Genomic DNA, 27,552 nt, shown 5'->3' on the forward strand with positions numbered 1-27,552 from the left:
TTATTCTATCAATTATTGAGAGAAGAGTGTTGAAATCTGTGAGATTGTAGATTTATTTATTTTTGCTTTCACACCTAAGAATTTTTGCTTCCTGTATTTTGAAGCTCTGCTATTAGGTGCCTAAACATTTAGAATTTTATCTCCCCTTGAGAATTGACCGTTTTATCATTATTCAATGACTCTTTGATCACTGGTAATATTCTTTGCTCTGAAATCTATTATGTCAGATATTAATACAGCCACCCCAGCTTTCTTTTGATCAGTTTACAAGATGTATCTTTTTTCTATACTTTTAATATATTGGTGTCTTATTTTTTATTCGTGTCTTTATATTTAAAATGAGTTTCTTTTTGACAGCATATCGTTGGGTCTTGCCTTTTTATACAATCTGTCAATCTCTACCTTTTAATTGGGGTGTTTAGGCCATTTATATTTAATGTGATTATTGATATGTTTAGGTTTAAATCTACCAGTTTGCTTTTTACTTTCTATTTGTCCCACCTGTTTTTCTTCCTTATTCCTCTTTTTCTGCCTTCTTTTGAAATGAGTGTTTTTAATGATACAGTTTTATCTCCTTTGTTGGCTTATTAGCTGTGCCTTTTCTTTATTGTAGGATATAAACATTTATTTTAGAGGAGATGCTAAATTGAGTGTTCCAGTTTACATAATGAAAATCAAACCACCCAAACCAGTTGCAGGTAGGTATAACTCAATGAATACTTTCTTTCCTTTTGCCATTGCTTTATTAGTTTTTTCATTCTCTGCCTTTCTCCACATTTCCCATCTTTTCCATTTATTGGCAGCAATATCTAATTTTTTAATTCATAAGCTCTGAGACCTAAAGATTAAAAATATAAATGTTACAAGGATACAGTTAACTAACAGAATTGGGATATCAGGAAAGAGACATCTTTCCCAAGTGCTAGTGGAGTTCATTCATTCCTACATTCCTGTGTTAGTTCATTCATCAGTGCCAATACTGCACCAAGCACAAAGATGAGTAAGACACATCTCCGGTGCTCTAAAAGCTGCTAGTGTACCAAGGGAGAATAGGAGGAAACCACCATAGTAGGATATGATAAGTGCAACAATGGGGAACATCCAGGGCCATGAAAACATAGAGGAAGGAGTAACTAACTCTGCCCAGGGAATAGGCAGAGGCTTTATCAGAAGAAGGGACATATGGGAAGGTTTTGAAGAATAAGTGGGAGCTGGTTAAGAGGAGCAGGGGGGAAGTCCACTGTAGACACAGGACATAGAGTCTATCCTCTCAATATTCACATATTCAAAGATATACCTATATACCTACACACATATATTCAAAGATATACCTACAAGAATGTTCACTGCAGTGCTATTTATCGAGGCAAAAGACTGGTTAGATAAATCTGTTACACTCAGAACACTTTACAACCATTAAAAACAAAGAGAGAAATGCAAAACACCAAGGGTAGCCAATTCACTCTTATAAAAGAACATGGTGATATGATTTGCTCCATCAAGATTTATTATAAAGCCACAGTAATTAAGACAAGGTAGAAAAAGAGATGAGTGAATAATAAAAATATATATAAAATACAGAAATATAAATAGATAGAAATAGTAGATAGAAAAATAAATTAATAAAACAGGATAGAGAGGCCAGGACAAACTTAAGCATAAATGGACACTTGATACCTGACGGAGGTGGTGCTACAGAGTAGTGAATGGTCATTTCAGTAAATGACGCTGGTTGTCCATATGGAAACAAAAGTGAATATTGACCCCTGCCTCACATGATATACAAAATGAAATTCCAGATGAATCATAGAAGTAAATATGAAAGACAAAGCAATAAAACTTTTAGAAAATAAGTCAATATCTTTATGACCTCTGGGTAAGGAAAGACTTTTTAAACAAAACTCAAGTACTTATATATAATAAAAGTTGATAAGTTTGATTACATTAAAATTGAGGACTTATAATCATCCAAAGACCTCATTAAGAGCATGAAAGAACAAATCATGTATTGGGAGAAGATATTTGCAAAACATGTAAAACTTATGAATGGTCCACATCCAGACTATATAAAGAATTCCTACAAATTGTTAGGAAAAAGATCATTCAGCATAAAACAGGCAGGAGATTATTCAAATGGCCAATAAACATATACAAAGGTGCTCAACATAATTAGTTATCAGGGAAATGCAAATTAAAACTATAATGAGATACCACTCCACACCCACCAGGATGGCTAAAATTAAAAGAGATTGATCATACCAAGTTGGTAAGGATGTGGAATAATCAGACCTCCCATAGATTACAGTTAGCAATGAAAGTCAGTACAACCACCTTGGAAAACAGGTTAGCATTATCTGGTAATGTTGAAGATAAGTTATATCCTATGACCCAGCATTTACACTCCTAGGTAGGGCGACCAAGAATATAATTTTGCCTGGGACTAAGGGGTTTCCCGGGATGTGAGGCCTTTGGTGCTAAAACTGGGAAACTCCTGCACAAACCAGAATAAGTTGGTCACCCTACTTCTAGGTGTATACCTGATAGGCCTGCAAGTAACTGTGCACAAGGAGGCATGTACAAGAATGATAATAATGACATGATTTCCAATAGCCCCAAACCATGAAACAACCAAAATATCCATCAATAAAAGAACAGATTAATAAACTTTAGTTCACTCAATGGAATATTATACAGCAATGAAAATGAACAAACTACAGCTATACACAGCAAAATGGATAAATCTTACAAACAATATTAAGCAAAAGAGGGCACATATAGAGTTAACACTGTGTAATTCCATTGTGTACAGCTCAAAAGCAGGCAAAACAAAGCTGTAGTGTTTAGATGCATATTTAGGTAGCAAAAGTAAAATAAATGTCATGAAGTGATTACATAAAAGCCAAGACAATGGTTGCCGCTCTTCCCAGGGGGTTATGACTGGAGAAGGGCCCTTGGAAAGCTTTTAGGGAGGGGTGATAATCTGTTTCTTGACCTCAGTAGAGACAGATGTTTGCTTTATAATAATTTATTAAGACATATTTTTATGCTCTTTTCTGAATGTGTTATATTTCACAACAAGAAAAAGGTTTACTAAATGAAAATAAGCAACGAACAACGAAGAAGATCTATAGTACTGAAATGAAGAGATCTCCCAAGACATTTTGTTAAGTCAAAATGCAAGGGTTCTAGTGTATGACAGCAATTCTCAAACTTTAGCTGGATCAGACTCACTTGGAGGACTTGTTAAAACCCAAATAAAACCCACCGAGTTTCTGTTTCAGTAGGTCTGGGGTGGGGCTTGAGAACCTTCATTTCTAACCCTGCCAGATTCCTGCTGATCTGGGACCACATTCTGAGAACTGCTAGTTGATATATGCTATCATTTGTTTATAAAATATATACAAATGTACATGGAATACATATTAAAAAATATAATATAATACTGTATATATTATATAATATAATAATATATTGCCATCTAGAAGGGGCCTCTTTCTAGAAATTGATGCAAGAAACTGATAACAATGGTTGCCTCTGGGGAAGGAAACCTGGGGCACAGTGAGAACTCCTGGGCAACTTGAGGGACCTGGGCAATTTCAGAAGTTCTGAAAGTTGGGCTGTGAACCCAGAAAATAAATCACTTGTTTTTACTGTGAATTTAGGAGCAGATGAAAAAGAAGGAAATGCAAGGTCACTGGGAAGGAGAGTGATAAGAAAAGTGATTGGCAGAGAAAGGAGATTTTTTTAAAGGAAGGTAGTTGGATAAATGTAAGCACAGGAAGACGCTGGGACTGTCGAATGGAGGTCCTCAGCAGCAGCTGAATAGCACAAGTAACGGCAGATTTGGGGCCTTGCTGAGCTGGGAGATAGCAACAGTGATCTAAGGCCTCTAGTGACTCGAGAACATGTCCTTGGCCTCTGGAGATTCTGTAGTCTGGAAACAGGAAATGGCGGCGGGATGGAGATGGAGAAGTGGGAGGAGGAGAGCAGCTGCCCTTTGCCTGTGCTCCGTGAGCTGGTGGAGTAGGAGAGGCTGGGAAGAGGACTGAACACCTGGGCAAAGCAAGAACAGATTTCTGAGGACGAGGGATTCTGCAGGAAATTAGGAAGCGTGGAGGAGAAGGGGGAAATCAGGAAGGAGGAAGTCAGATGGTTTGACCAATTCTGGAATATTTTCAACCTAGGTACCACATTTAAAAGCCCCCTGGAAGTCTTTGCAAAGATAGAGGATTGCTGTGGGCTGGGCTCTGGGCAGAATCACTTCATCAAGGACAGTCAGTGGGAGCGGCAGGCGGCAGTCTTCAACGCCACCTTCAGGAAGTACCTGGATGGGGAGTGGGAGGAGGAGCTGCTCAGGTGAGCCATGGAGAGGCCCAGCTAGAACGCCTCCGCCCTGGGAGCTTCTCCTCCCTGGGCGCAGGCAGGAATCAGCCCAAGGACCTGAATTAATTCAAGGTCTCAAAGCTCTCGATGGTTTGGGGGACTTTTCTGAGTGTCTTCTGAAAAGTTGTATGGAGGGACTTCCCTGGTGGTGCAGCAGCTGGGAATCTGCCTGCCAATGCAGGGGACACGGGTTCGAGCCCCGGGCCAGCCGGGAGGACCCCACATGCCGCGGAGCAACTAAGCCCATGCGCCACAACTAGAGAGCTCACACACGTGGAGCCCATGCTCTGCAACAAGAGAAGCCACCGCAATGAGAAGCCTGCACACCATAATGAAGAACAACCCCCGCTCACCACAACTAGAGAAAGCCCGCGCACAGCAACGAAGACCCAACGCAGCCATAAATACGTTAATTAAATTTTTTTTAAAAAGAAAAAATTCCTTAGAAAAAAGTTGTATGGAGATTGTTTAAATATAGCTCAAACAAAGGCTGATAACAGATTTTAAAGAAGGCATAGACATCTATGGAGATGAGAAGTAGAGTTTATTTTAGAATTTTTTTTTTTTTGGCCGCACCATGTGGCTGGCAGGATGTCAGTTCCTTGACCAGGTATTGAACCCGGGCCACGGCAGTGAAGGCACCGAATCCTAACCACTGGACCACCAGGGAACTCCCTATTTTATAATTTTTTGTATGATAGCGTCTCCTTAAAAAAAATTGTTTTCCTGATTATCTAGACAGCACAGATGATCCTCAAGAGGGAAATAAAAGTCACCACTATTAATATTTTTCTCCATTTGCATCCAGTCTTTCTAAATGTAATACATTAATGTGTAATTATTAAAATGTTACTTTCTAATCTCGGTCAGCAGGTAGGCCTCAGTGATTGTAAAAATTGAGCCCAAGTCCTTGAAGTATCTGGTGGAGCAGGTTCGGGAACCAGCTCTCCTCACAGCTACTGTGGGTCTCAGGGATGTCCTTGCTTCACGTGGGATGTGAAACCTCTCATCTTGCCGTCAAGTGGGCCTTGAATTTTCTCACTTCACACAAAGTCCCAGGACTAGGCCCTAACAGAAACTACCTGAGGCCTGAACTGGAACCCAGTAAGGTTCAGTGCTGTGCTGCCCAGCAAGGTATTTAGGAATTTTGCAAGCCAGTCATTAAACCACTGGTAACTGTCCATAGTGGGAATATTTATACCACAAAAAGCTAGGAACCCTATAAATCAGGAAATCAGGGTTTTTTGGGGTTGTTTTTAAGAGTGCCAACTTATCAGCACACCACTGGTTGTACTGCTCCCAGGATAGGAGCATTTATGCACTTCACACAAGTCTGGCATTAAGGGATCTTCCCCAAGATCCCTTGGGGAAGGGATCTGCCCACGCTGGGTGCTGTTCCCGGCCTGGGAATAACTTCCACCGCTCTACCTACCCTGCCCTGACCAGGACCAGCACATAGAATGTGATTTGCCTCATGGCCCTGAACTCCTGGGAAGGTCCATCTGAACTACCCATTTCTGGTCTTACTACCAAGACTGCCAGCATTTCTCCTTGCCAAGGAGTCTGCCATGGCTCTGACCAGTGTCTCTTTCTTTCCCAGTATGGCCACGTTCCACTTCCTCCTTCCTAGCTGCATAATTGCAATGCCAGTAGAAGTTAAGAGCCCCCCAGGTAAGTGAACGTGAAGCAGGTCGTTACCTTGGGGGAATGCTTGGCAAGCCCTCCTAGAGAAGTTCTGCACAGCACACCCTGCCTGCTGGGAGGGAATGAGGTAGAAAGTCGGCTGCCAGCTGCAGCTTAATGGTTTCTGGTTGGACCTGTGACCCCTGAGCCCAGATTCCTTGATATGGAGGCTGGCACTGTCTTCAGGGAGTGAGCTGCCACAGAGGACAGTGTGCACACACGTCCTGCCAGGCTGCTTCTGGATATGAATTTCTTTTGTAGAAAATGTTATTTGAAACACTGACAGCCAAGTGGACATGAATTATCTAGGAGATGTGAAAGCAGCTGAGGGACAGTTGTGACCATCCTCCCTGCACTCCCTGCACAGGAAGGCGACTTGGCCCTAGGAACAGCCCTCCTGGGGGGTGCCCAGACCCTCATCTGGAAGCTCACCCTTCAGTTGGGTGCTGCCCATTAGAATGAACCCTTTCAAACTGACTTTCTCTTGGGCAAATCCCTTCACACAAACCAAAGGCCACCCAGACTCCTTATGTAATGCTCATTTCCTCTCTTCTTTCCCAGGGGTAGCCTGTGTCATTGGCGTACACTGGACTGGAAGTCACAACTTCTTCCTCTATTCACTTAACCGAACGCTGAAGGATAAAGTTGGTACTTTACTGCTGAGATGGGAGTGGCCTAAGCTCAGGGCTCTGAGAACATGTCCTTCTTCAGCTTAGCTGAGAGCACGTGACTGACACAGCAGCGTGGCTTTAGGGGACCAGAGCTGTGCAGGCAGAGTGGGTGGCTTGGCAGCTGTCATGTGACCCCAAGGCTCTGTCTCTGAACTGTCATGTTTCTTAAAGATGACAGGTCCATAGGGACAGAGCCCCATCAGGTCCACAGGGCTCCTTAGACAACGAAGGTAAAAAGAAGGTGGGCTTGGCACCAGAGGGCCCGTCCCAGCACAACTATCTGCGAACTGTGTAGTCTCAGGCCAGTCATTTCACACCCCAATCCCATTTTCTCATCCCAAACAGAAAACCACTCAATTACACCATTGTTATCCACTGCATGCATTTGTTGTGAATAGCAAAATTCAGAGTTTCTGTATGTGAAAGCTCTTTGAAATCGAAAGGCACTTAGGAAATATGGGGGGTGGTGGTTTGTTTTTTACAAACTCATGGAGGCAGTTACATAAGCAAGTTCACTTTTGTGAGAATTCCTTGAAGTACACTATGTTGTACTTCAGAGTTGTATCTCAGAAGTAAAGTTTAAAAACTCACAAGGGAAGAATTTCTTTCCTTCCATCCCTCTCCCAGGCAACCTGGCTTCTCATCTCAACTTCTGTACTGACCAGGCTTATATGACCTCGGGCAAGTCACTTACTTCTCTGCTTCAGTCTCCTCATCTGTAAGACAGGGGTACTAACAGGACCCACCTCATAAGATCCTTGTGAGAATTAAATGAAATGATGCATTAAAGTGCCTACCACGCTGTTTAGCACCTAGTAAGTACTCATTCAATGTCAGCTGTAGTATAATAATGGTGTAACTTGTTGTTATATATATTATCCTGAGGAAGGAGACAGCATTGCACAGAGAGGAGAGAGATGGTGAGTCCAGACAGGCAGACTAGTCTGGGTCTCATATTGTCCAGGTGGAGGTGATGGGTGGGGGCGGGGTCCGGGGGCAGCCTGGTGAGCGGTGTCCTCCCCACTAGATCCCGAGGGCGTGTGGCCCTGTGCTGCACCCATTGCGGTGTCTCAGCTCAGCTGCTGCTGCTCCTACCTGGTGCTGGCCTGCGAGGATGGTGTGCTCACACTGTGGGACCTAGCCAAAGGTGAGCCCCACCGCTGCCTAATACCGCCGTCCCTCTGATACACATTTGATGGCTAGAGTCAGTACCTGGCTGCGTTGTAGCTTCCTTCCCTCCGCTCCAGTGCTGACCCTGCCCCCCTCCATGGGTCTGGTTCCCCCAAATACTTAGAAGGGGTCCCCCTGAAGGGGGCTCCCCTCGGACATTGGGGTTTCTTGCCTTCACCCTCGGGGGATGCTCATTGCTTGGATTTGCCCTCACGCCCCTCACACTCTTGCCGGTCACAGACCCTGCGCCCACGGCTGCCTCCCTCTGCCCCCTTTTCTGACCTGCTTGTGCCGTTACTTTCTCCAGGACTCTTTCTTGGGGTCATCGCTCTTCCTGAAAGATGTTTCTGCCAAAGCATTCACTTCCTGAAATACTTCTTAGTCCACAAAGGACAGAACATGTATCCCGAGGGGCCAGTGAAATCCCAAATGAAATGTGTGGTACTGTGTACAGATGCTTCTCTCCAACTGGTGGCAGCCACAGGGACCCAAGGACCCACCCTCAGTGTGCTGGTGGAGAGGTCAGTGGCTTGAGGGCAGGGTGGGTACATGATCTGCCAGACAGATGATGCTATTTAATGGTAAAAAACTGACAATCTCTCAGCCTAGAGTCCACTTTCTCTCTAGTCATCACTTTCCCAGTGAGCTTCTCAAGATCATCAATGTCTTTTACATGTGGGTGTATATATATATAAATTGTATGATGGCACAAATGACATCTTTCATATCCCACATGACCAGGAAGAGGGTCATTTCTGCCAAAAGTTTTTTATCAGTTTCTCCAAGGGTTTCTCTCTCTCTTTTAAATTGTGAACTGTTTTATGCAGGCAAATGATCTGTACAATATGTGTGAGGAGGTGTATTTAGCATACGTATGGGGGAGGGTGAGAACTCCACTGTACCCATCACCGAGCTTAAGAAATAGATCATCACCAGTTCAGTTAAGGCTCTCTTGTGTGCTTCTCCCTGATCACATCCTTCTCTCTCCTCCTCCAAGTTAACCACCTTTTAATTATCTATTGCTACATATAACAAACCACTCCACAACTTAATGGCTTAAGAAAACAGTCAGCGTTTAGTCTCTGATGCAGTAGGTCAGCACTATGGGCTGGTCTCGCCTTGGCTCTCACAGGTGCCTTCAGGCAGCTGGCAGCTCGGTTAGGGGCTGGATGTCTAAGCCGGCCTCACTCACGTACCAGGCAGTTGGCAGCTGTTGGCCGGGGCACTCTTCCTTTCGGCCTCTCCTGCAGGCCATCTCAGGCTCCGTCACCTGGTAGCCTGAGGGCTCCCACCTGCCAGTGAGGTTCACTGATGCTTTCCAAGCCTCTGACACTGGACAAAGCATGTCACCTGGCCACACCCACATTTAAGCAGCAGAAAAATAGACTCCACCATTTTAGTGGGAGTTACTGCCAAATATTATGTCTACTTTTTTTTTTCAATCTACAACATTGCTTGTTTTTTTTTTTTTTTTTACTTTATTTATTTTGGCTAGACTGGGTCTTCATTGCTGTGCACAGGCTTTCTCTAGTTGCGGTGAGCGGGGGCTACTCTTTGTTGCTGTGCACGCATTCCTCATTGTGGTGGCTTCCCTTGTTGCAGAACACAGGCTCTAGGTGTGTGGGCTCAGGAGTTGTGGCACGTGGGCTCAGTAGTTGTGGCTCACGGGCTCTAGAGCGCAGGCTCAGTAGTTGTGGTGCACGGACTTAGTTGCTCCGCAGCATGTGGGATCTTCCTGGACCAGGGATTGAACCCGTGTTCCCTGCACTGGCAGGCGGATTCTTAATCACTGGGCCACCAGGGAAGTCCCTTTTTTCTTTTTGTTTTAAATTTACTTATTTATTTATGTTTTCCTAAATTCATCATTTGTTTTCCTTTAAGAATTAACCACATCCATATGACTGTATCTCCAAGCAATATATTGTTTAGCTGTGCATATTTTAGGGGACCTATAAGTGGAATCATATTATGTATATTCTCCAACTTGTTTTTCAATGCTATTTATTCTGTAACTTGCTTTGTGATATGGTTCATGAGAGCCATACATGTTGTATGTAGCTCCAGCTCTTTTATTTTCGTTGCTATATTGTATCCCATTGTATAATGTAACACAATTACTTAAGCATTCTCCTACCAGTGATTTATTTAGATTGTTCCCAGTTTTCACTACTGTGAACATCTCTGACATACCTCCTGATGCTTATAGACAAGAATTTCTCCAGGATATATGCCTAGGAGAGGATAGCAAAACTTGAAAAGTCTTCAAGTCTGGATGTCTGTGTGTCTTGTTTCCTATAGGCCTGTGAAGCACCTGGATGAAGCCATCTGTGCAGTGGCCCCAGTCCAAGCCTTACCCGGCATGGTAGGTTCCTCAGGCCCCTCATTCCTCTTTAGTGAATGTATTCTTTATTCCTTCCAAAAATACTGGGCTGGCCAAAAAGTTCGTTCGGGTTTTTGTCCCATCCTTAGGGAAAAACCCGAACGAACTTTTTGGCCAATCCAATATTTGTTGAAGGCCTATCGTGTGCTGGGCACTAGACTAGCTTTGGGCACAGACATGAAGGAGAAAGCACCTGCCCTCGTGGAGCTCACAGTTGAGTTGGGAAGACAGGCAAGCCCCCAAGCAGCTGCCCTAGAACCTGTAAAAGGCTGTGATATATCATGCAAAGGATACTGTGCAACGGAGAGAGGGGCCTCCTAACTCAAACTGCAGAGGCCGGTGGGGAGGAAGTGATGGACAGTGAGCTGAGCCACGGGCGCCAAGAGGGCAGCACCATGGAGGCGAGAGAACACTGTGTCCCAGGCCGGCAGGAAGTTCAAGGAGCTGCAGGATCAGACTCCTGTGGGGTGTGGAGAGGGAAGAGGCTGGGGGCTGGGGGCACAGGGGCCCTTGTCTGGGATGCAGCTTGAAGCTTAGAGGGGAGTTGGAGCCAGGGAGCTCCAACTGTGTCCAGGGAAGGGCGGCGAGTGGAGCGGTGTTAGTGAGGAGACGGGCCCACAGCTCAGGGCTGCCTGGGCTGCAGCCAGAGGACAGGGAGGCACTGAGGCTGCTCTCGGCTTGTGGAGCTGATTCTCTAATTCCTACAGGGCCACTGAAGGAAACACAGGCCTGGAGGGAAAGTCTGTGATTCCCTGTGTGGCCCTGCCGGGAGTGAGGGGCCTACAGGACCCCCAGAGGAGGCTCTGAGAGAGTCCAGGGCTGAAAGAGTAGATTCTGTGCTCAGCAACCGGTTAGCGGTAGTTAAAGCCGTGGGGAGCAGCACGGCTGGCCATTGCGAGTGGGTGCGTATAGAAGAGGCTCCCAGGGGCACTACCATCACTTACACTGTAAGTCTTCCGGGACGGGGAAAATGAGCTCACGAAGTGATGGACAGGGGCGCCCCAGGAAAACCAGGAGGGGGCTCCTGGCGGCTCAGGGAGAAGGACTGGAAGAAAGCAAGAGCACAGTGTCCTGTGCTGAAGAGAAACCGAGTACTTTGTGGAGACCAGTGTCCATGGCAAGGGGGACAGCAGGGGAGGTCGGGGTGCAGGGAGGGCGAGGAGAGGCTCTCTCAGACGTCTGAGTGTGTGGCAGCGGGAAGAGGATGTAGGGTCAAGGGGGGTTTTAAAGATGGTGGTGAGGGGCTTCCCTGGTGGCGCAGTGGTTGAGAGTCCGCCTGCCGATGCAGGGGACACGGGTTCGTGCCCCGGTCCGGGAGGATCCCACATGCCGCGGAGCGGCTGGTCCTGTGAGCCATGGCCGCTGAGCCTGCGCATCCGGAGCCTGTGCTCCGCAACGGGAGAGGCCGCAACAGTGAGAGGCCCGCGTACCGCAAAAAAAAAAAGATGTTAAAAAGATGGCGGTGAGTTTAGTATGTTCACCTACAGAGAGGAAAGAGCCCAAGCAGGAGAGAGGCCTCAGCTCCAACCCAGGGCAGGAGCGGCCGTTGGCTTGAACGGTCCCCGAGGAGGTGGGAGGAAAGGGTATGGCACAGATGCAGAACTGAATCCTGGCCGCATGGAGGGGGAAGTAGCAAGAGAAGCAGGGCCAAGGGGGAAGGACGGGCCAGGAACAGACACAGCCCTGGGGCCAGCCGGCTGTTGCTGGAGGCTCCATAGGAGCAAACACGCACATTGCTGCTGTCCCCTGAATGGTATGGCTGGAGCCAGAGGCTGGGTGCCAAGAGTGAAAAAATTCCCTGTTTGTTTTTTATTTCTAGCTGTTCTTATTTCACACGGAGGTGAGTGACAGAGTGGAGAAGTCCCCATTCACCGTCTCTTTGCTTCCCAGGTGCTGATCTTTTCCAGCAATGGCTCTGTGCACCTCATGGACGTGGCCAAGCCGCAGATTGTCTGCGCCTTTGCTCCCCCAAGGTCCTACCACCTGGCGGTCCCCTGGAAGCCAGTATTTGTCGTGTCTTTATACCACCCGTGTTTCCTGCTCCGAGGTACGGAAGGGGGATCGTGAGGGCTGCTGCCCAGACCTGTGGCCTGCTGACCGTTTCCCTGAATTTCTCAGTCCTCTCAGAAAGCATAGGGTGACCCCACCCAGTCTCCTCCCCACGCCTCATCCCATCCACCACAGGCCAGCAGGACACCACCGCTGAGTCCTCACTTGGCACTTAGATAAAATGCCGGACAAGGTCTCCTCTCTGGGCCCCTGTTCCTCCAGATCAAGTGAGCCCCTCACAGCTCAACCCCAGTGACCCCGGCTTTGTAAGCAGAGAGTGGCCCCTCATGCCCGCCCAGACTACAAGGCCACAGAGAAAGGGATCACTGTAACAGAACACGATGTTCCTGTTTCATCCCAGGAGACCATCCAGATGAAATTGGATCTGCCAGCCAAGCCAAAGACATCCCAAATTCTATTTTCTATTTTAATTTCGAGGCCTACCCACTCCTGGAACAAATCTCGAGAAATTGCACCATTCCTCAAGCTAATGTGTTGGATGACACAACTTTCCCCCAGGTGTTGCCCTTGGAGGAAAGATGCGAGAATTTCTTCCAAAAGAGGTAGAGTTCTGGGTCTCTATCTCCTCCCTGCACCTGGGGTTGTCTCTGGACTAAGGAATAGTGGTTTGCTTGATGGTAAGATCCTTTTGGCATTCAAATCCCATTCAGACTGGTAGAAAAGGAGTCATGAATTCAGGCTGGTAAGAAAAGAAGGGCTGCAAGTTGGTGTTTTCTTCCTGTCAAGACTGTCTTTTCTTTTTGCTTTCTCAATTTTTTTTTTAAAGTATATTTGGATTATCAGACACAGTCATCTAAGACAGGGGCTGGCAAACTACAGCCAAATTTGGCCCACTGCCTGTTTTTGTAAATAAAGTTTCACTGGAACACATCATGCCCACTGCTTTATGTCTCATCTACTTATGTAAGCGCTTCAACAGCAGAGTTGAACAGCTGCAATAGAGACCCTATGACCCATAAAGCCTAAATCATTTACTATTTGGCCCTTTATAGAAGATGTTTGCCAGCCCCTAGTCTAAGACCCCTTTCTCCTCTCCGTCATCCAGATAAACGATTATGTGATACATCTTTTCTCTTCCCCTTTCTGTAAACCCCAGCCTCACAGGGACTCTGCTTGTGTTCCTTCCTCCTATAAAAGCATCATTAATGGTACTCAGTACATTCTGGGGAAGCAGGGTTCTCTTCTAATCCATCCACAACAAACTTCTAGGGGTTTTCAAATTCTTATTGACAATTTCTGCCATGATCTGACCATACCTGTCAGGTGGAAGAGGGTTGTCAGTGGAGCCCTGGACTCTCACACCACCTGCCACTACAGAGCTGGGGGGCTTTGGTGGGCTTTCCCTGACAGGGTCTCAGTGTCCCTCGAGGAACGAAGTGAAATGGCTAAGGTACTCAGATTTGAGGGTTCTTTTGGTTGCGCTGGGTCTTAGTTGCAGCAGGTGGGCTCCTTAGTTGCAGCTCGCTGGCTCCTTAGTTGTGGCTCACTGGCTCCTTAGTTCTGGCATGTGAACTCTTAGTTGCAGCATGCACATGGGATCTAGTTCCCTGACCAGGGATTGAACCTGGGCCCCCTGAATCAGGAGCGCGGAGTCTTATCCACTGCACCACCAGGGAAGTCCCAGATTTGAGTTATGACTCTATCACTTACTAACTGGGGGAGACATTGGGTGAGTTACTTAGCCTCTCAAGGCCTCAGTTTCTTTAGTCATTCAAAAATATTTATTGAGCACCTACTACGTGCCAGACTGTGTTCTGGACATTTTGATGATACCTGTTCTCCAGGCTTTGTAGGTATTCAGTGAGAAAATACACGTAAAGTGCTAGGCACAGGGTGGTCGCTCAGTAAATGGTAGGTACAAAAATGGTGATGGGTCCCCTCTGAGTTCAAGTTCATGCCTGGGAGGATTGTACATATCACCACGAGGGGGCACCACAGCTCTCCTCCGTGACTACATTTACCGCCGCATTCAGTTCCTCCCGGGGTTGTGGCGTGTTGCTCAGGCGGCTTCCAGTACCTCATGGGGGGAAGCATGCCCACCCACCAGGAGGGGAATATGGTCCATGGGTCTTGGGGGAGGAGGACAGTGAAGGAGGGGTCAGTTGACATTTCCCCTGATTAAAGATTTACCAAGAATGCTCAGCTATCCCTCACCTGGAAGTTTCTTATTTTGACCCTTGATGATTTGACTTGTCCTTAAGAGATGCAGCTGAAGAATTTAAGGGTCAAGTATTATGATGTCTACAACTTACTTTCAAGTGGTCTAAGAAAACATTTGTAGAGAGAGACAGAAAGGAAGAGAAAATGTTAACAACTGCTGAAACCCAGGAAAATATAGAGAGGGAGAAAGAGAGGGAGAGGAAATGCTAACTGGTGAGTCCAGGTGAAGGCTCGTTGTGCTACTTGCAACTTTTCTACAGGTTTGAAATTTTTCTAAATAAAAGCTGGAGAGAGATTATATTATTTACAGTAGAATCCTGATTTTGAGTAAAAGAACACTAGAAATGTACACACCACTAGTAACAGTAGCTATATTTGGGTAATGAAGCATGTGTGATTCTTTTCTTTGTATTTTTCCTCTTTGTGGCTTTTCTATCAAACATGTGCATGATTTTGGAAAATTTCAAATACTGGTTTTAAAAAAAAGTCAAGAGTGTGAGGCTTGGTCATGGCTGTAGTGGGGCCATTCTCCTGGGTTGGAGGTCATGGTGTGGAGGTTTCTGGTACTCTTGTTTGATGAGGCTCAGAGAACTTGTTTAATGAGTGTGTTACCATTTCTGTCCTTTCTGTGGAACCCCCTCCTTTTACTGGACTAGGAAGGGTGAGCCTCTCCACTTGACCCAAAAGCCAACTGGCTGCCCTCCTTGTGGGAATGGATCACAGGCCAGCAGCTCCAGCTCTGGGCAGCTTACCTCCTGGCTGGCAGCCGAGGGCCCAAGCAACTCAGGACACTTCAGCCCCTAACTGACACTTCCCGCCCTCAACCAGGGTGCCAGGTGGACGTTACCACTCAGACACCTGCTGAACTCTGCTATTAGCCCAATAAGGTTGCTTCACATGTAGAACTACTACCATAACAGAGCAATTCCCCACTGTAAAAAATGTTATTATTTCTGAGATATAAATATATATATATATATGCACACACATACTTGTAAAATTTGGGAAACAGGACAATACAAAGAAGAAAATTTAAATAACCCACAACCCATCACCCCAAATCCCAGCACTGCCATTCATGTGTTAGTACATATCCTTAAGGTTTTTTTTTTTTTTTTTTTGCGGTACGCGGGCCTCTCACTGTTGTGGCCTCTCCCGCTGAGGAGCACAGGCTCCGGATGCGCAGGCCCAGCGGCCATGGCTCATGGGCCCAGCCGCTCTGTGGCATGTGGGATCTTCCCAGACTGGGGCACGAACCCGTCTCCCCTGCATTGGCAGGTGGACTCTCAACCACTGCGCCACCAGGGAAGCCCTCCTTAAGGTTTTATCCTTAGCATTTTCACTAAGTTGAGATCGTGTTCACTTTTTTAATCTGGCTTTATGTCACTCCAGAATACAACTTAATGACTTTTTAATTTTAAGAAAAACTTCCTTGTCACAGTGGTTTTTAATGTCTATGTAATTTCCGTGGGAAAGGTGTCTATAATATCCTTCCCCACCCCACTGTGGTTGGGTCTGCTCTCATGAGAAGACAGTCCCTTCTGCCCTGACCTCCTCCAGTCTCTGGAACCCCAGAGACCTATCCTGGCCCCCAGTGGGAATTGGGAGGGACCCCTCCAGTTCCCCCTTCCCAACCGTCTCTCTTCCCTGTCAACACAGCTTAGCCCCTAGGTCCCACACCCCAACCCCTCCCCGGGAGGGACCCCAGAGGCCGGGTCGGGTGGAGGGGACTGCCTCCAGGGAACCTTCTGCAGGGAGGAGGGCTGGAGTCAGCAGGGCTGACCAGGTGGGGCGCTGGGGGCCAGGGACAAGACTGGGGCTAAACAGGCAGTGGGAGCTTGGGGAGGGGAAGAGCTCAAGAAAGTGCTCCCTGGCTCCGGGGACCCACAGCAGAAGCTGGGAGGGGCTGCACTGTGCGGTTGGGGCAGGCCTAGCTTGAGGGGACATTTACTTGGGCCTGATCACAGTATTCAAATCATATTCCTCACGGCAACCCATTTTCTGAATTGGGTCCCAGAGATAATTAGGAAACACTGATTTAAAGAAGGTTCTTCCTGTTCTGCTCGCTCTGAGGTCTGACACCTGGGGCTTTTCCAAAGAATACCCTGCCTCCAACATTTTATTATGTTAAATATACAGCAGCTTTGAAAAAAGTCAGTAAACATCCACATACCCACAACCTAGATTCTGTCATTTACATTTTACTATCGTTTCTCACACATAACCATATATGTCAGAGGATTTTAATCTTATCTTTTTTTTCTCTCTCTATTTACTCCTTTTGTCTGAAACAGTTTGCATTGGCCCTAAAACTAGGTGAAACTTTAAGGCAATGGATTCAGAGTTTCAAACTCCCGATAGTCTGTACAAATTGTTTTTGCAAAACCTGCACTTGGGACTTTTATAAATAGCCAGTGTGAAGAAGCCTGCCTTCAGGACTTTGAAAGGAGCCCAGATAGCACCCAATGTGCCCCCCACCCCACCCCCTCCGCAGGCCTGGCTTCTGCTCCCATCCAGCCTGGGCCTCCAGGGCACCATTTCCATCTGGCTCCGCTCCCTGTTGTAGTATCTGCCATCTCAGCTGGGTCAGACTTCTGATCACAAGACAGAAATTTCAGGACACAGGAAGCTGACAGAAACAAAATGCCTCTCTGTCTCTCTCTCCCCCCTGCCCCCTTTGTTCCCTGTGGCCAAGCAGAAGGTGGGCTTCTGGGCTGACCCAACAGTCCCAGCTCCACAGGGCACACGCCCCCTTGGCGAGGGGGTCGGCAGGCCCTGTATGGACACCAGGTGACATTTCCCTTGAGGGTGGAGGAGGAATCCCCTCCCACCCCACCCCACCCCCGTTTTTACTATCCCTAGGAGGGAAACTGTGGGCCTATCCTAACCTTCCTTTGCCTTTCTTGAGAAACAAGGGGACGAATCCCTGGAAAATTATTTATAGACTCGTAGAGCCCAAATGTGCACATGCCATCAGGCTACTGGAATTCAGAGGTTTTGTGGGAGGCCTTACAGATGTTCCGTCTCCTCTCCCACTTTGCAGATGGACAGTCCATCTTTTTGGAAATGTATGCACACACATTGCTGCAAAACAATAGACAGCAGTCACATTTGTTGTGCCATCATGGGAAGGAAAACCCTTTCCTTGCTGATGGTGGAGGGAGGTTGTCTCAGTCTCCAGAGAGGGCTTTCCCCAGGGGGCACCTGACAGTCAGCGCCCAGCCTCACATGAACAGGCAGCCTCCCCGTCCCTCCTCACCGCTGAGCACTGACTACCAAGGGGAAGCACACTGCAGATGTGCTGGTACCACGTGGCAGACGGCTACCACCACCCCTGCCCTGGCCGTTGGTGGATAACCTCACCTCCCACTTCCCAGAGCATGCCAGTTCCTTGGCTGCCCTCTCACCCGGGTCTCTTGGGTCACCCCCACCCCCTGTCTCCCTCCTGATGCAGAGAAAGAGGCATCCTGCTCATACCCAAGGCTATCTCCTCCCCCAGGACACCCAGACCTTATTGTCCATCTGGTTGGTGACCTCTTCCCCTCCACTGTCCTAATCACAGGCATGTGTGATGCCTGTGACCACATTCTCATGTTAGAAAACAAGCAAGCGCCTTCCCAGTTCTTCAGCTGCCTTATTTCTCCTCCCCCCAGAGCACGGCTCCCAGCAATCAGTCCTCACCCCACTCCTGTGTCCTCTTTTCCCATCTGCACCCCAGCCCACCGCAGACTCACCATGGGTGTTACTCTGGCCCCACTTTCTCAGACAATATCCTCAACCAGTCATTTTTGTGAGTTTTTCCTAGTATTTCTGTAGGGTAAATTAGAGGTGGACTTTCAGAGTTACGGGGTAGGCATGTTTGAACTGGGATAGTTGTACCCACCAGCCCTCCAGAGACGGTGGATTCACTCTGCACACTCACCCCTTCCCCATACTGGCCAAGAAATGAGGGATAAAAATTGATAGCTCATTACTATTTTAATTTGGAAATTAACAAGGTTGAGCATCTATGTGCTACATCTACTGTATGTCTCTCTCCTTCTGTGACCCCACCTGGGTCTTTTTCTTAGGGGTGAGTTCATTTTCTTTTGATTTTAAGAGTTCTTTGTTAATATGTTGTGAATAATTTTTCCTGCATTGTCTTTGAATAGGAGTAATTTTGGTTGCTTGTTTAGCCAAACAGAAGTTTGGTATTTTTCCATCTTCTCCCTTAGGCTTTGCTGAGAGGCGGTTGTAAAGAGCCTCAAATGCAGGGTGCAATGCGATGAGGGGTAGACGAGAGCCTCTAGCTGTGTGACAGGTCAGACCTCAGTGTCCTCTTATGTAAAACAGTGACAGTCCTATCTCCTCATAGGACATTGCCTGGCACATTCAGTAAAGGTTAGCCATTATTTATTACTAGATCATAGAGGAAGCCCTTCTACACTCCAACATTATATTTTAAAAGTCACCCACATCTTCTTTGAACAGATTAATGACTTTATTTTCAGTCCTCCTTTTAAAACTTGCCCTAGTTCCATCTATGCTCTGCCTCCTGGCTGGTCGCTCACTGATTCCATGTTGTCCTGACCCCTCTGCCCAGCAATTTTACTTCCACTTACTTAGCAGCAGCAATAGTATTATTATAATTAACTTTTACTGGAACTCTCCTACACTGTTGGTGAGAATGTAAATTGGTGCAGCCAACAGTCTGGAGGTTCCTCAGAAAACTAAAAATAGAATTACCATATGATCCAGCAGTCCCACTCCTGGGCATATATCTGGACAAAACTATAATTCAAAATGATACATGCACCCCCATGTTCATAGCAGCACTATTCACAATAGCCAAGACATGGAAACCACCTAAATGTCCATCGATAGATGAATGGATAAAGAAGATGTGGTACCTATATACAATGAAATACTACTCAGTCATAAAAAAGAACAAAATAATGCCATTTGCAGCAACGTGGATGCAACTAGAGATTATCATACTAAGTGAAGTAAGTCAGAAAGAGAAAGACAAATACCATATGATATCACTTATATGTGGAATCTAAAATATGACACAAATGAACCTACCTATGAAACAGAAACAGAATCACGGACATAGAGAACAGATTGGTGGTTGCCAAGGGGGAGTGGGTTGAGGGAGGGATGGAGTGGGAGGTTGGGGTGAGCAGATGTAAGCTTTTATATATAGAATGGATAAACAGCAAGGTTCTACTATATAGCACAGAGACCTATATTCAATATCCTATGATAGGGACTTCCCTGGCGGTCCAGTGGGTAAGACTCCGCACTTCCAATGCACGGGGCCCAGGTTCGATTCCTGCAGGAACTAGATTCCCACATGCATGTTGCAACTAAGAAGTCAGCGTTATGCAATGAAGACCCGGGGCAGCCTAAATAAATAAATAAATATTTTTAAAAAATATCCTGTGATAAACCATAATGGAAAAGAATATTTAAAAAAAGAATGTATATATATATATATATATATATATATATGTATAACTGATTCACTTTGCTGTACAGCAGTCATTAACACAACATTGTAAATCAACTATCCTTCAATTTTAAAAAATGAAAAACAATTAACCTTTACTGAGCACCTACTGTGTGCCAGGTACTATGCTAAGTACTTTGTGGCATATCTTGTTTCTTACTATGATTATTATCATCCCCACAGTTCAGCGAGGAAGACAGAGGTCAAATTGCCCGTCCAGGGTCAGCACCTTATAAGTGAAGTAGCTGGGTTTGCACACAAGCAGTGAGGGGCCAAGGCCTGAGTTTCTAACCTGCATAGCCTCTGCCTGCCCCTGCCCATCCGCTCCCCCCACAACACACATATATACACACACACACTGCATACTGGAATCTCCAAGCGTCATCAATAGGGAAAGAGAATGAGGCAGATCTGAGTGCCTCCTAGAAGCAACTGCTAGGATACATTTTCAGTGAAAAAGGCAGACAGCACAACAGTGTGTTGCACACTTCCATTTAAATTTTAAAAAAGATTATATGCATGTCTGTACTTGTGTGTATGAACAGTATTCAAGGATTTATAAGGAGTTGTTAATTACAGTTGCTTTGGTAACAGAAAATAAGGATCTGAGGTGAGAAGGAGATTTAATTGTATACTCACTTGTATCCCTGATTTTTTTTTTTAAAGCAAAGCATAGGTTACTTCTTTAAGTTAAAGAAAAAAAATGCTTTAATGCACTGTGTACCAGACATCTCCATGTGACTGTCCCATAGGCAGAGCCGCAAAAAACTGCAGTCCCTGTCTTTCCCCACAAAAGGGTCCCTTCTCCCGTTTGCCCTAAGCTTTTAAACATTTTTTAAAACGTCGCTCACTCAGGAACCAGAGGCAGAAAGCTGGCAGCAGCCTGCATCCTCTCCCCAGAATGAAGGCCTCCTCCTGCCTGCTTGCCGTGGCCAGCTCGATGTGCAGAATGAGGGGAGACCCTGGGCTTCTCTGATTCTTCCACACTGACTACGCATTTATTTGTTATTTTTTAAAAACCTATTATTTTTTTTAAAAAAACTCAACTCAAAAATCTTAACTTCTGAGAGCACTCCCCAAGCAGGGAGTGCTGCTCTCTGCACTTTACCTCTATAGCTCTTAAATGCCTCCTATTACAAATGTTCTTTTCCTCTCATCCCTCTTACTAAACTGGGGGTAGGGGCGGCTGTTTTAGTCACTTTGATCTTTCCAACACGTCCACCAGTGCCGGTGGCTAGTAGATGCTCAAGGAATGTTTGTTAAATGTAACTATTGGCATTCGGATGTATTTAACATTGGTCCTGCAAACAGACTTTTAGTTTGTAAATTCACCATGCCTTGTATCACTGTACATTTCCTAGTTTAGGATGCTAGACCTATATTGTTTCTTCAGTAAAGCTGTTTCGAGTGCCTTCTGTGCAGCAGGCTGAGTCCTGAGAACACAGACAGGAAGATGTGTCATTTGGAGAGTTTCTTATATCAGCCCAGGGTGGTCAGGGTCTGCCCTGGGGACCTAGGAGCCCCCGGGGCGGGGTTGGGGGGAACGTAGTGCAAAGCAGTTTCCTCTCATCAACTGTGTGGCCCACAGGTTTCAGAAGCTGGTGAAGAACAAGGTGAAAGAACAGGAGTACTGGACCCGGCTTCAGAGGTATTCCTCGCTTCTCCAAAGAGAGAACCTCAACAAGTGACAGGGCTGCTGCCCTGGGCTCTCTGAAAAGGTTGGCAGCAGGCAGGCTTTGCCCTGGAATGCTGTGAGGTCAAGAGACACAGTGACAAAGGGCTGCAGCTCAGTAGGCCTAAGGGGCCTAGCCTTGCAGTCTGGGACCTCTGCAGAGCCAGCAAGGGGAGAGGCCCAGTTTGGGGGGGCCTTCAACCACTAAGCCACTTGTCGGAATCCTCAGGCGGGCAGATGTGTCACCTAAATAAACAGCGATATTGTCTCCAGACTCCAAAGCTGCTGTGGTGTGTAACCTTCATTCCCACCCAGTCCAGACCCCCAGCAGGGCCCAGGCGATGATGTCAGCCAGAGTCCCAGGCCTTGTGAGGACCACTTGCCTCATAGGACCAGGAGACACTTTGTTCAAATGAGCAAGACGCCCAGTCCACCCCAGCTACTGTGTGGCCTCCTTTTCTCTCCACCTACTTCTTTTCCCTCTCTTTGCTGTCTCATAACCTTATGGAATCAGTTTGGAGAGGCTGAGGCTCAGAGAGGTTGAGTGACTGCCTGAGGTCACACAGGTGTGAGAGGCAAAGTAGGGGCAGGTGAGGAGGCAGGCAGGAACTGTGCCACTACTGCCTCTTGCCTTCTGGTCTGGGAACCCTAGAGGAGGCTGGGGGACCTGGGGGCACAGGAAGAGGGCGGAGAAGTGCCTTTTTCTTTTCTAGAAACTGTCCTTCCCAGGAAAACTGGGTGGAGTCGTCCCCTGCAGCTCAAGGCCTACATCTGCCTCTCCGAGGACACCGTGTGGTATCTTTGAGAACTGCAAGTGCCCTCTCCCAAGACGGCCCACCAAGGCCAAACGCTTACATTGTTTTGTGACCGCAGCTGCTTTTGTGTCCCCATCCACCTTCTCCCCTGGGTCACACACACTCTTTGTTGGTACGACACCACCCTCATGGTGCTGATACCGACTATAGCTGAATGTCCCCTGGATGAAGAGTTTCCCGCCTGAGACACTGCCCCTTGCCCTCCCCAGGATGGGAATGAAAACACAGCAGCAAAAACAACTTTCTACAACAATCCTTTTCCACAGTAGGCATGGTGGCAGCTCTCTCTGAGATGAGGAAGGAAAACTTAGGATGATAGTCTTGGCCTTACAGGCCACCTAAATGTGACGGGGAACTAACATTTACGGGGCATCTACCGTGGTCTGTGTATTTTTCAAATAAGCCTTGTGAAATATAGATATCATTACCCCCATTTTACATGAGAGGGAAATTGACACTCAGGTTACACAGCTTGGAACAGCCTGTATCAAATCCTGATGGACTTTTTCAACAGCAAGTGTCAGAAACCCACCTCAAACTAACTTTAGCAACAAGGGGAATTTGTTGGCTCATGTAGTGTAAAAGTCCAGGCGTAATGCTTTCCATGTGGCTGGACCCCGCTGTTGGATAAGAGCAGGAATCCTTCTCCGCCTCTCAGTTTTTTTTTTGTTTTTTTGTGGGTTTTTTTGGTGGTACGCGGGCCTCTCACTGTTGTGGCCTCTCCCGTTGCGGAGCACAGGCTCGGGACACGCAGGCTCAGCGGCCATGGCTCACGGGCCCAGCCGCTCCGCGGCATGTGGGATCTTCCCAGACCGGGGCACGAACCCGTGTCCTCTGCATCGGCAGGCGGACTGTCAACCACTGTGCCACCCACCAGGGAAGCCCTGCCTCTCAGTTTTGACTCCCTTTCCAGGTAGGCCCTCTGCTTGAGCGGCACCACGGCCACCAACAGCACCCACAGTGAGTGTCCCTTTCTCGATGGTTCCAGCAAAGTCCTGAGCCTGTTCCTCACCCGCCTGCATGTGGTCACATCCCTGAACCACTCACCATGACGACCTCACCAGCCTGCGCACATGCCCATCCCTGGAGGGGCATGGAGGTCATGGCCATCCAAACTAAGGAAGGGGGAGCTGTCTGGAGAAAAGAAAATGACAGGCTGCGAGGGACGAAGGCAGGAGGGATGCTGAACAGGCCGAGACAACGGAGGTGCCCTGTCCACCTTTTCCAAAGTCACATGCAGCCAATGCCAGGCCACCTCCTCATTTCCTAGTGTGCGTGGGGGAAGTGAGGAGGGCTGGGGCATTCACAAGGAGCCTTAGGTGCTGGGGCCCACAGAGGGAGGAAGAAGGACCAGGGCTGGCAAAGTGCCAGAAGATGGGCAGAAGAGGCCCAGGTGGCACTAGGCTGGGGATCCAGGGCACTAGCGCTGGTGCACCACTGGGGCTGTGCCAGTGGCCCCCAAAGAGGTCCTTGCCCACTGGGAGAAAGGGCCCCTTAGGAGCAGCACCAAGAAGCTTGGGTCTTCTCAGGGGAGTGTTGGGACCAGGGTGAGGCAAATGAGTGCCTGGGGTACAAAGTTGAGGAGGCACTTACCCTCAGCGTTGTGCAAATGCAGGGTCTGCCCCTGGGGGAGAGCTGGGGAATGGACAAAGTGGCCCTGGCCTCGCCCTGGGATAAACAGGGGCTTTGCAGTTAGGGCTCGCTTCCCTCCCCAGCCCTGTGCCAGCCTGGTTCTCCAGGTAGGGGGTGTTTCAGAATCCTGGGGCATCCATGTGCCCCTCAGATGGACCTATTTATTTAGCAACGCATGGCCAACGCACGGCCCTCCTCCAGGTGCACCACCTGCCCACCCACGGCTGAGCCCAGCTCTCCAGCCCTGCTACCAGGACAGTCCGCCACCTGCCGATACAGACAACTCATGACCACCAGCCCTTCCCTCCGCCCCTGGGTTCATACGATGACCCAAGTGGCGTGTCCTTGAATAAATGTTTTGCATGTCGACCCATCAGCTTAGCTGCCCCTCCTTAAAACACTGGCCCGTCCAGCATCAGCATCTACACAGTACAGCTGTCTCGGCAGGAGCAACACGTGTGGTCAGCAGGCAGTGGCAGGTCCCTGCTGGCAACAGCACTGGAGGCCCATGTGCTTTAGGAGCTTTATTTCACACCCCCAACATGCTCACACACTCGTCTGCCAGGCTAAGGCAAAGACCGGATTTGTCGACTACCACCCACCGTTGTCCCCACCCCAACAGCCGCGCACTAGCTTTGTGAAAAATTCCTTGAACTTTTTCTGTGCTCCAGCGTCCTGATCTGTAAAATAGGTATAAGCACCACCTGCCCGCCTCACCTGTGGCTCTGAGGCTAAAATGACTTGAAATTGCTGCTCCATATATGTCTGACCCCTTGGGCTTCGAAGGCGGAAAGCAGGGCAGCACTGTTGGCTGGCGGTGACCAGCGTGCCGGCGGATCCGCAGGCCAGGCCTCTGATGCCATCCTCCCCCTCCTCCCACTTCTAGCAGGACCATGCCCAGACCGCTCTGGACCAGCCCCAGGTGAGATGAGGCGCCACCCAGCACCCTCTGTCCTTGCTCAGCTGTCGCAAAGGCAGTGCACCATCGGGGAAGCACACAGGCAGGCCCTAGAGTCACACCCGCGTCCCAGTCCCAGCGCTGCCCCTGAATATTCGCACGGGCGCGTTAGTTAGCCTCTTCCTTCCCTAACTGCCCATCCTCAAGATGGCCCTGCTAACTGGGGTTAGCTCACAGGTTAGCAGAGAACTGAGAGCGAGCACTCGTCTAGGGCTCACCTACCTGGACGCTGCTTGGTCCTCCTCCCGCTGGGTGTGAATGCGGCCAGCCCAGGAAGGGGGTGGGGGCGTGGGAGTGGTGGGAGGCGCCCCCTTCCCATCTCCAGACCTCTCTTATTAACAGGGACGTGCTAATGAAAATTCACACCCAGGTGCTAATAAACAGTGGGCCGCTCCTGGGCTCGGAGAGCGAGGGGAGGCTCTCCGCAGGGGAGGGGGCTGGCCGATGAGCCCCACTTATCTGTGAAAAGACTTGCTAATAACTTTAATTCCCCGTCCTAAACCACGGGGCCTTTGCCATGTAAATAGATTTTCTAAACTGGGCTGGGTCCTGGAAAAGACTTCCCGTTCTGCTCCTTAGGGCTCTGGGAGGGGAGAGCGCGTTGGGGGTGGAGGTGCGGGAAAGGGGGCGGATCAGCGAAGGTGTGAGGTCCCGCCCCCCTGCAGGGCCTCTGCTTTTGGATCGCACTCTCTGCAGCCAAACGCTGGCCAGGGTGCGCCTGGGCTTCTGAATTATACACAGTAAGCCCCCCACCCCACTCTGAATCACTGCCCCTCCTGGCCTGGGCCAGAGCACTGGAAATGATCTCCAAAGTGGTTTCAAAACAAACCTATCAATATCAATGGATAAATAAATTGTGGTATATCCATACAATGGAATAGCATTGAGCAATAAAAAGAAACAAAATACCGGTACATGAGAAAATATGATGCTAAGTGAAAGAAGCAAGATGCAAAAGGCCTCATGTTATATGATTCCACTCATACTAAATGTCCAGAACAGGCAAACCTATAGAGATAGAAAGCAGATGAGCTGGCTGGGGTGGGGAGTGGGGGAACGGAATCATGGGGAGTCACTGTTAATGGTTACAGGGTCTCTTTTGGGGGGTGATGAAAATGACCCAAAATTAGACAGTGGTGATGGTTACAGAACTGTATGAATATACCAAAACCATTGAATTATGTACTTTAAGAGTGAATTTCATGGTACATAAATTATATCTCAATAAAGCTCTTATAAAAAATGCCAAGGCCAGTATTTCAAAGATGCTTGAGCAGGGCAGAGGGGAAGAACTGAGTATCCATAGATGGCTGAGGAACCCTCGGACAGAGAGGCTACACCCCCTTAACCCACCTCACCACCCCCCAGGCTTGACTGCTCACCAGACCCCCTGACTGAGGTCAGGCTCCTTCAGGGCTCAAGGCTCCCCCTTCCCCACACAGCACTTCCCTAACCTGAATCCAAGCCTGGTTCCAGGTCAGCTCTGTGGATTTGGATGCAACCAATGGACCTCTCATCTCACCCTAGCCAGGCCTCTGGGAGGTCACAGTTACTTAAACTTGGGGCTGACCACTGATATTATTTCATGTCTCTAAACCACATAGGAGAGAAACCAGAGTGAAGGGAGATGGGAAAATCCCAGGGTCCAGGCCTAACGCTCCAGCACAAGGGGAATAAGGACTTGGGACACATGCAATGAGCCCTTGGAGCTGGTGTCCCCTCAGACCCCAGAATGAATGGAGCTGGCAAAACCCTACCAGAGCTGAGAGCCCAGATTCTGAAGTCATACCTAGGCTTGAGTACTGACCCTTGGCTTATCCTTCTGCAAAATGATTACTTAGGTATGAAATGTGTAAAGGACCTGGTGCACAGTAAGTACGCACTAATGGAAATGCATTTTCTACAGAGATACTTGGTTTTATTCAGCTCCCCACCAGATTCAAAGAAAAGATGGACAGACTCCCCTTGCTGCCACTTTCTCCATAGAATCTCCTCCCTCCTCAGGCTAACCCATCTGGAACAGGAGGTGCTAAGCCAGGGCTGGGGAAAAGGAGGAAGGGGTCTGAGCCTGTGGGCTTTGGGGGCTGAAGACTGCAAGAAACCCTCCCAACTCTCCTATGTCCTTTGGAGGAGAAGAAGGGAGCTTTGTGCCCCTGAAGAGAAAGAAGAACTTGCCAAGTGACACCAGCACAAAATTTATTCACAAATAAATAAACACGTACTAGGCAGAGCCTCCTGCCTGCCTCAAAGTGTCTACCCTCTGGGTCCCTCCATCACGGGAGGGGTTGGGGAAGTCCGTCCTGGGTGGGGACAGGCTCTCCCTTTCAGCAGTGCCCATTGCCAGTATCGCCAGTGCCCTCTTCCAGGAAAGGGAGTCTAAAGTGGGACCTCTTCGAAGGCGCAGAGGCCAAAAAGGCGTCGGTGCTCACAGAACGGGGCGCCAGATGTCCGCCGTCACTTCAACTAC

At 48.1% G+C, this 27,552-nt stretch overlaps 1 protein-coding gene across 2 annotated transcripts in view; it reads left to right on the plus strand.

Annotated features, from left to right (window-relative positions):
- The window catches only part of WDR93 (WD repeat domain 93), a gene marked incomplete at both ends in the record, with an annotated part of 39,506 nt that extends 17,810 nt beyond the window's left edge, over positions 1-21,696 (plus strand). Inside the window, 10 exons of one of the 2 annotated variants that reach the window (XM_082833078.1) lie at positions 614-698; positions 4,185-4,356; positions 5,984-6,054; positions 6,628-6,714; positions 7,765-7,884; positions 8,215-8,428; positions 10,206-10,269; positions 12,178-12,334; positions 12,698-12,899; positions 21,597-21,696. In XM_082833078.1, coding sequence (XP_082689204.1) covers positions 614-698; positions 4,185-4,356; positions 5,984-6,054; positions 6,628-6,714; positions 7,765-7,884; positions 8,215-8,428; positions 10,206-10,269; positions 12,178-12,334; positions 12,698-12,899; positions 21,597-21,696 — 1,272 coding nt within the window. The remainder of the gene's footprint in view (positions 1-613; positions 699-4,184; positions 4,357-5,983; positions 6,055-6,627; positions 6,715-7,764; positions 7,885-8,214; positions 8,429-10,205; positions 10,270-12,177; positions 12,335-12,697; positions 12,900-21,596) is intronic. The other variant, XM_082833079.1, reaches the window with a different exon arrangement.
- Between the last annotated feature and the right edge of the window lie 5,856 nt (positions 21,697-27,552).

The sequence above is a fragment of the Leucopleurus acutus genome (assembly GCF_964270905.1).
Source record: "Leucopleurus acutus genome assembly, chromosome: 1".
Taxonomy (NCBI): domain Eukaryota; kingdom Metazoa; phylum Chordata; class Mammalia; order Artiodactyla; family Delphinidae; genus Leucopleurus; species Leucopleurus acutus.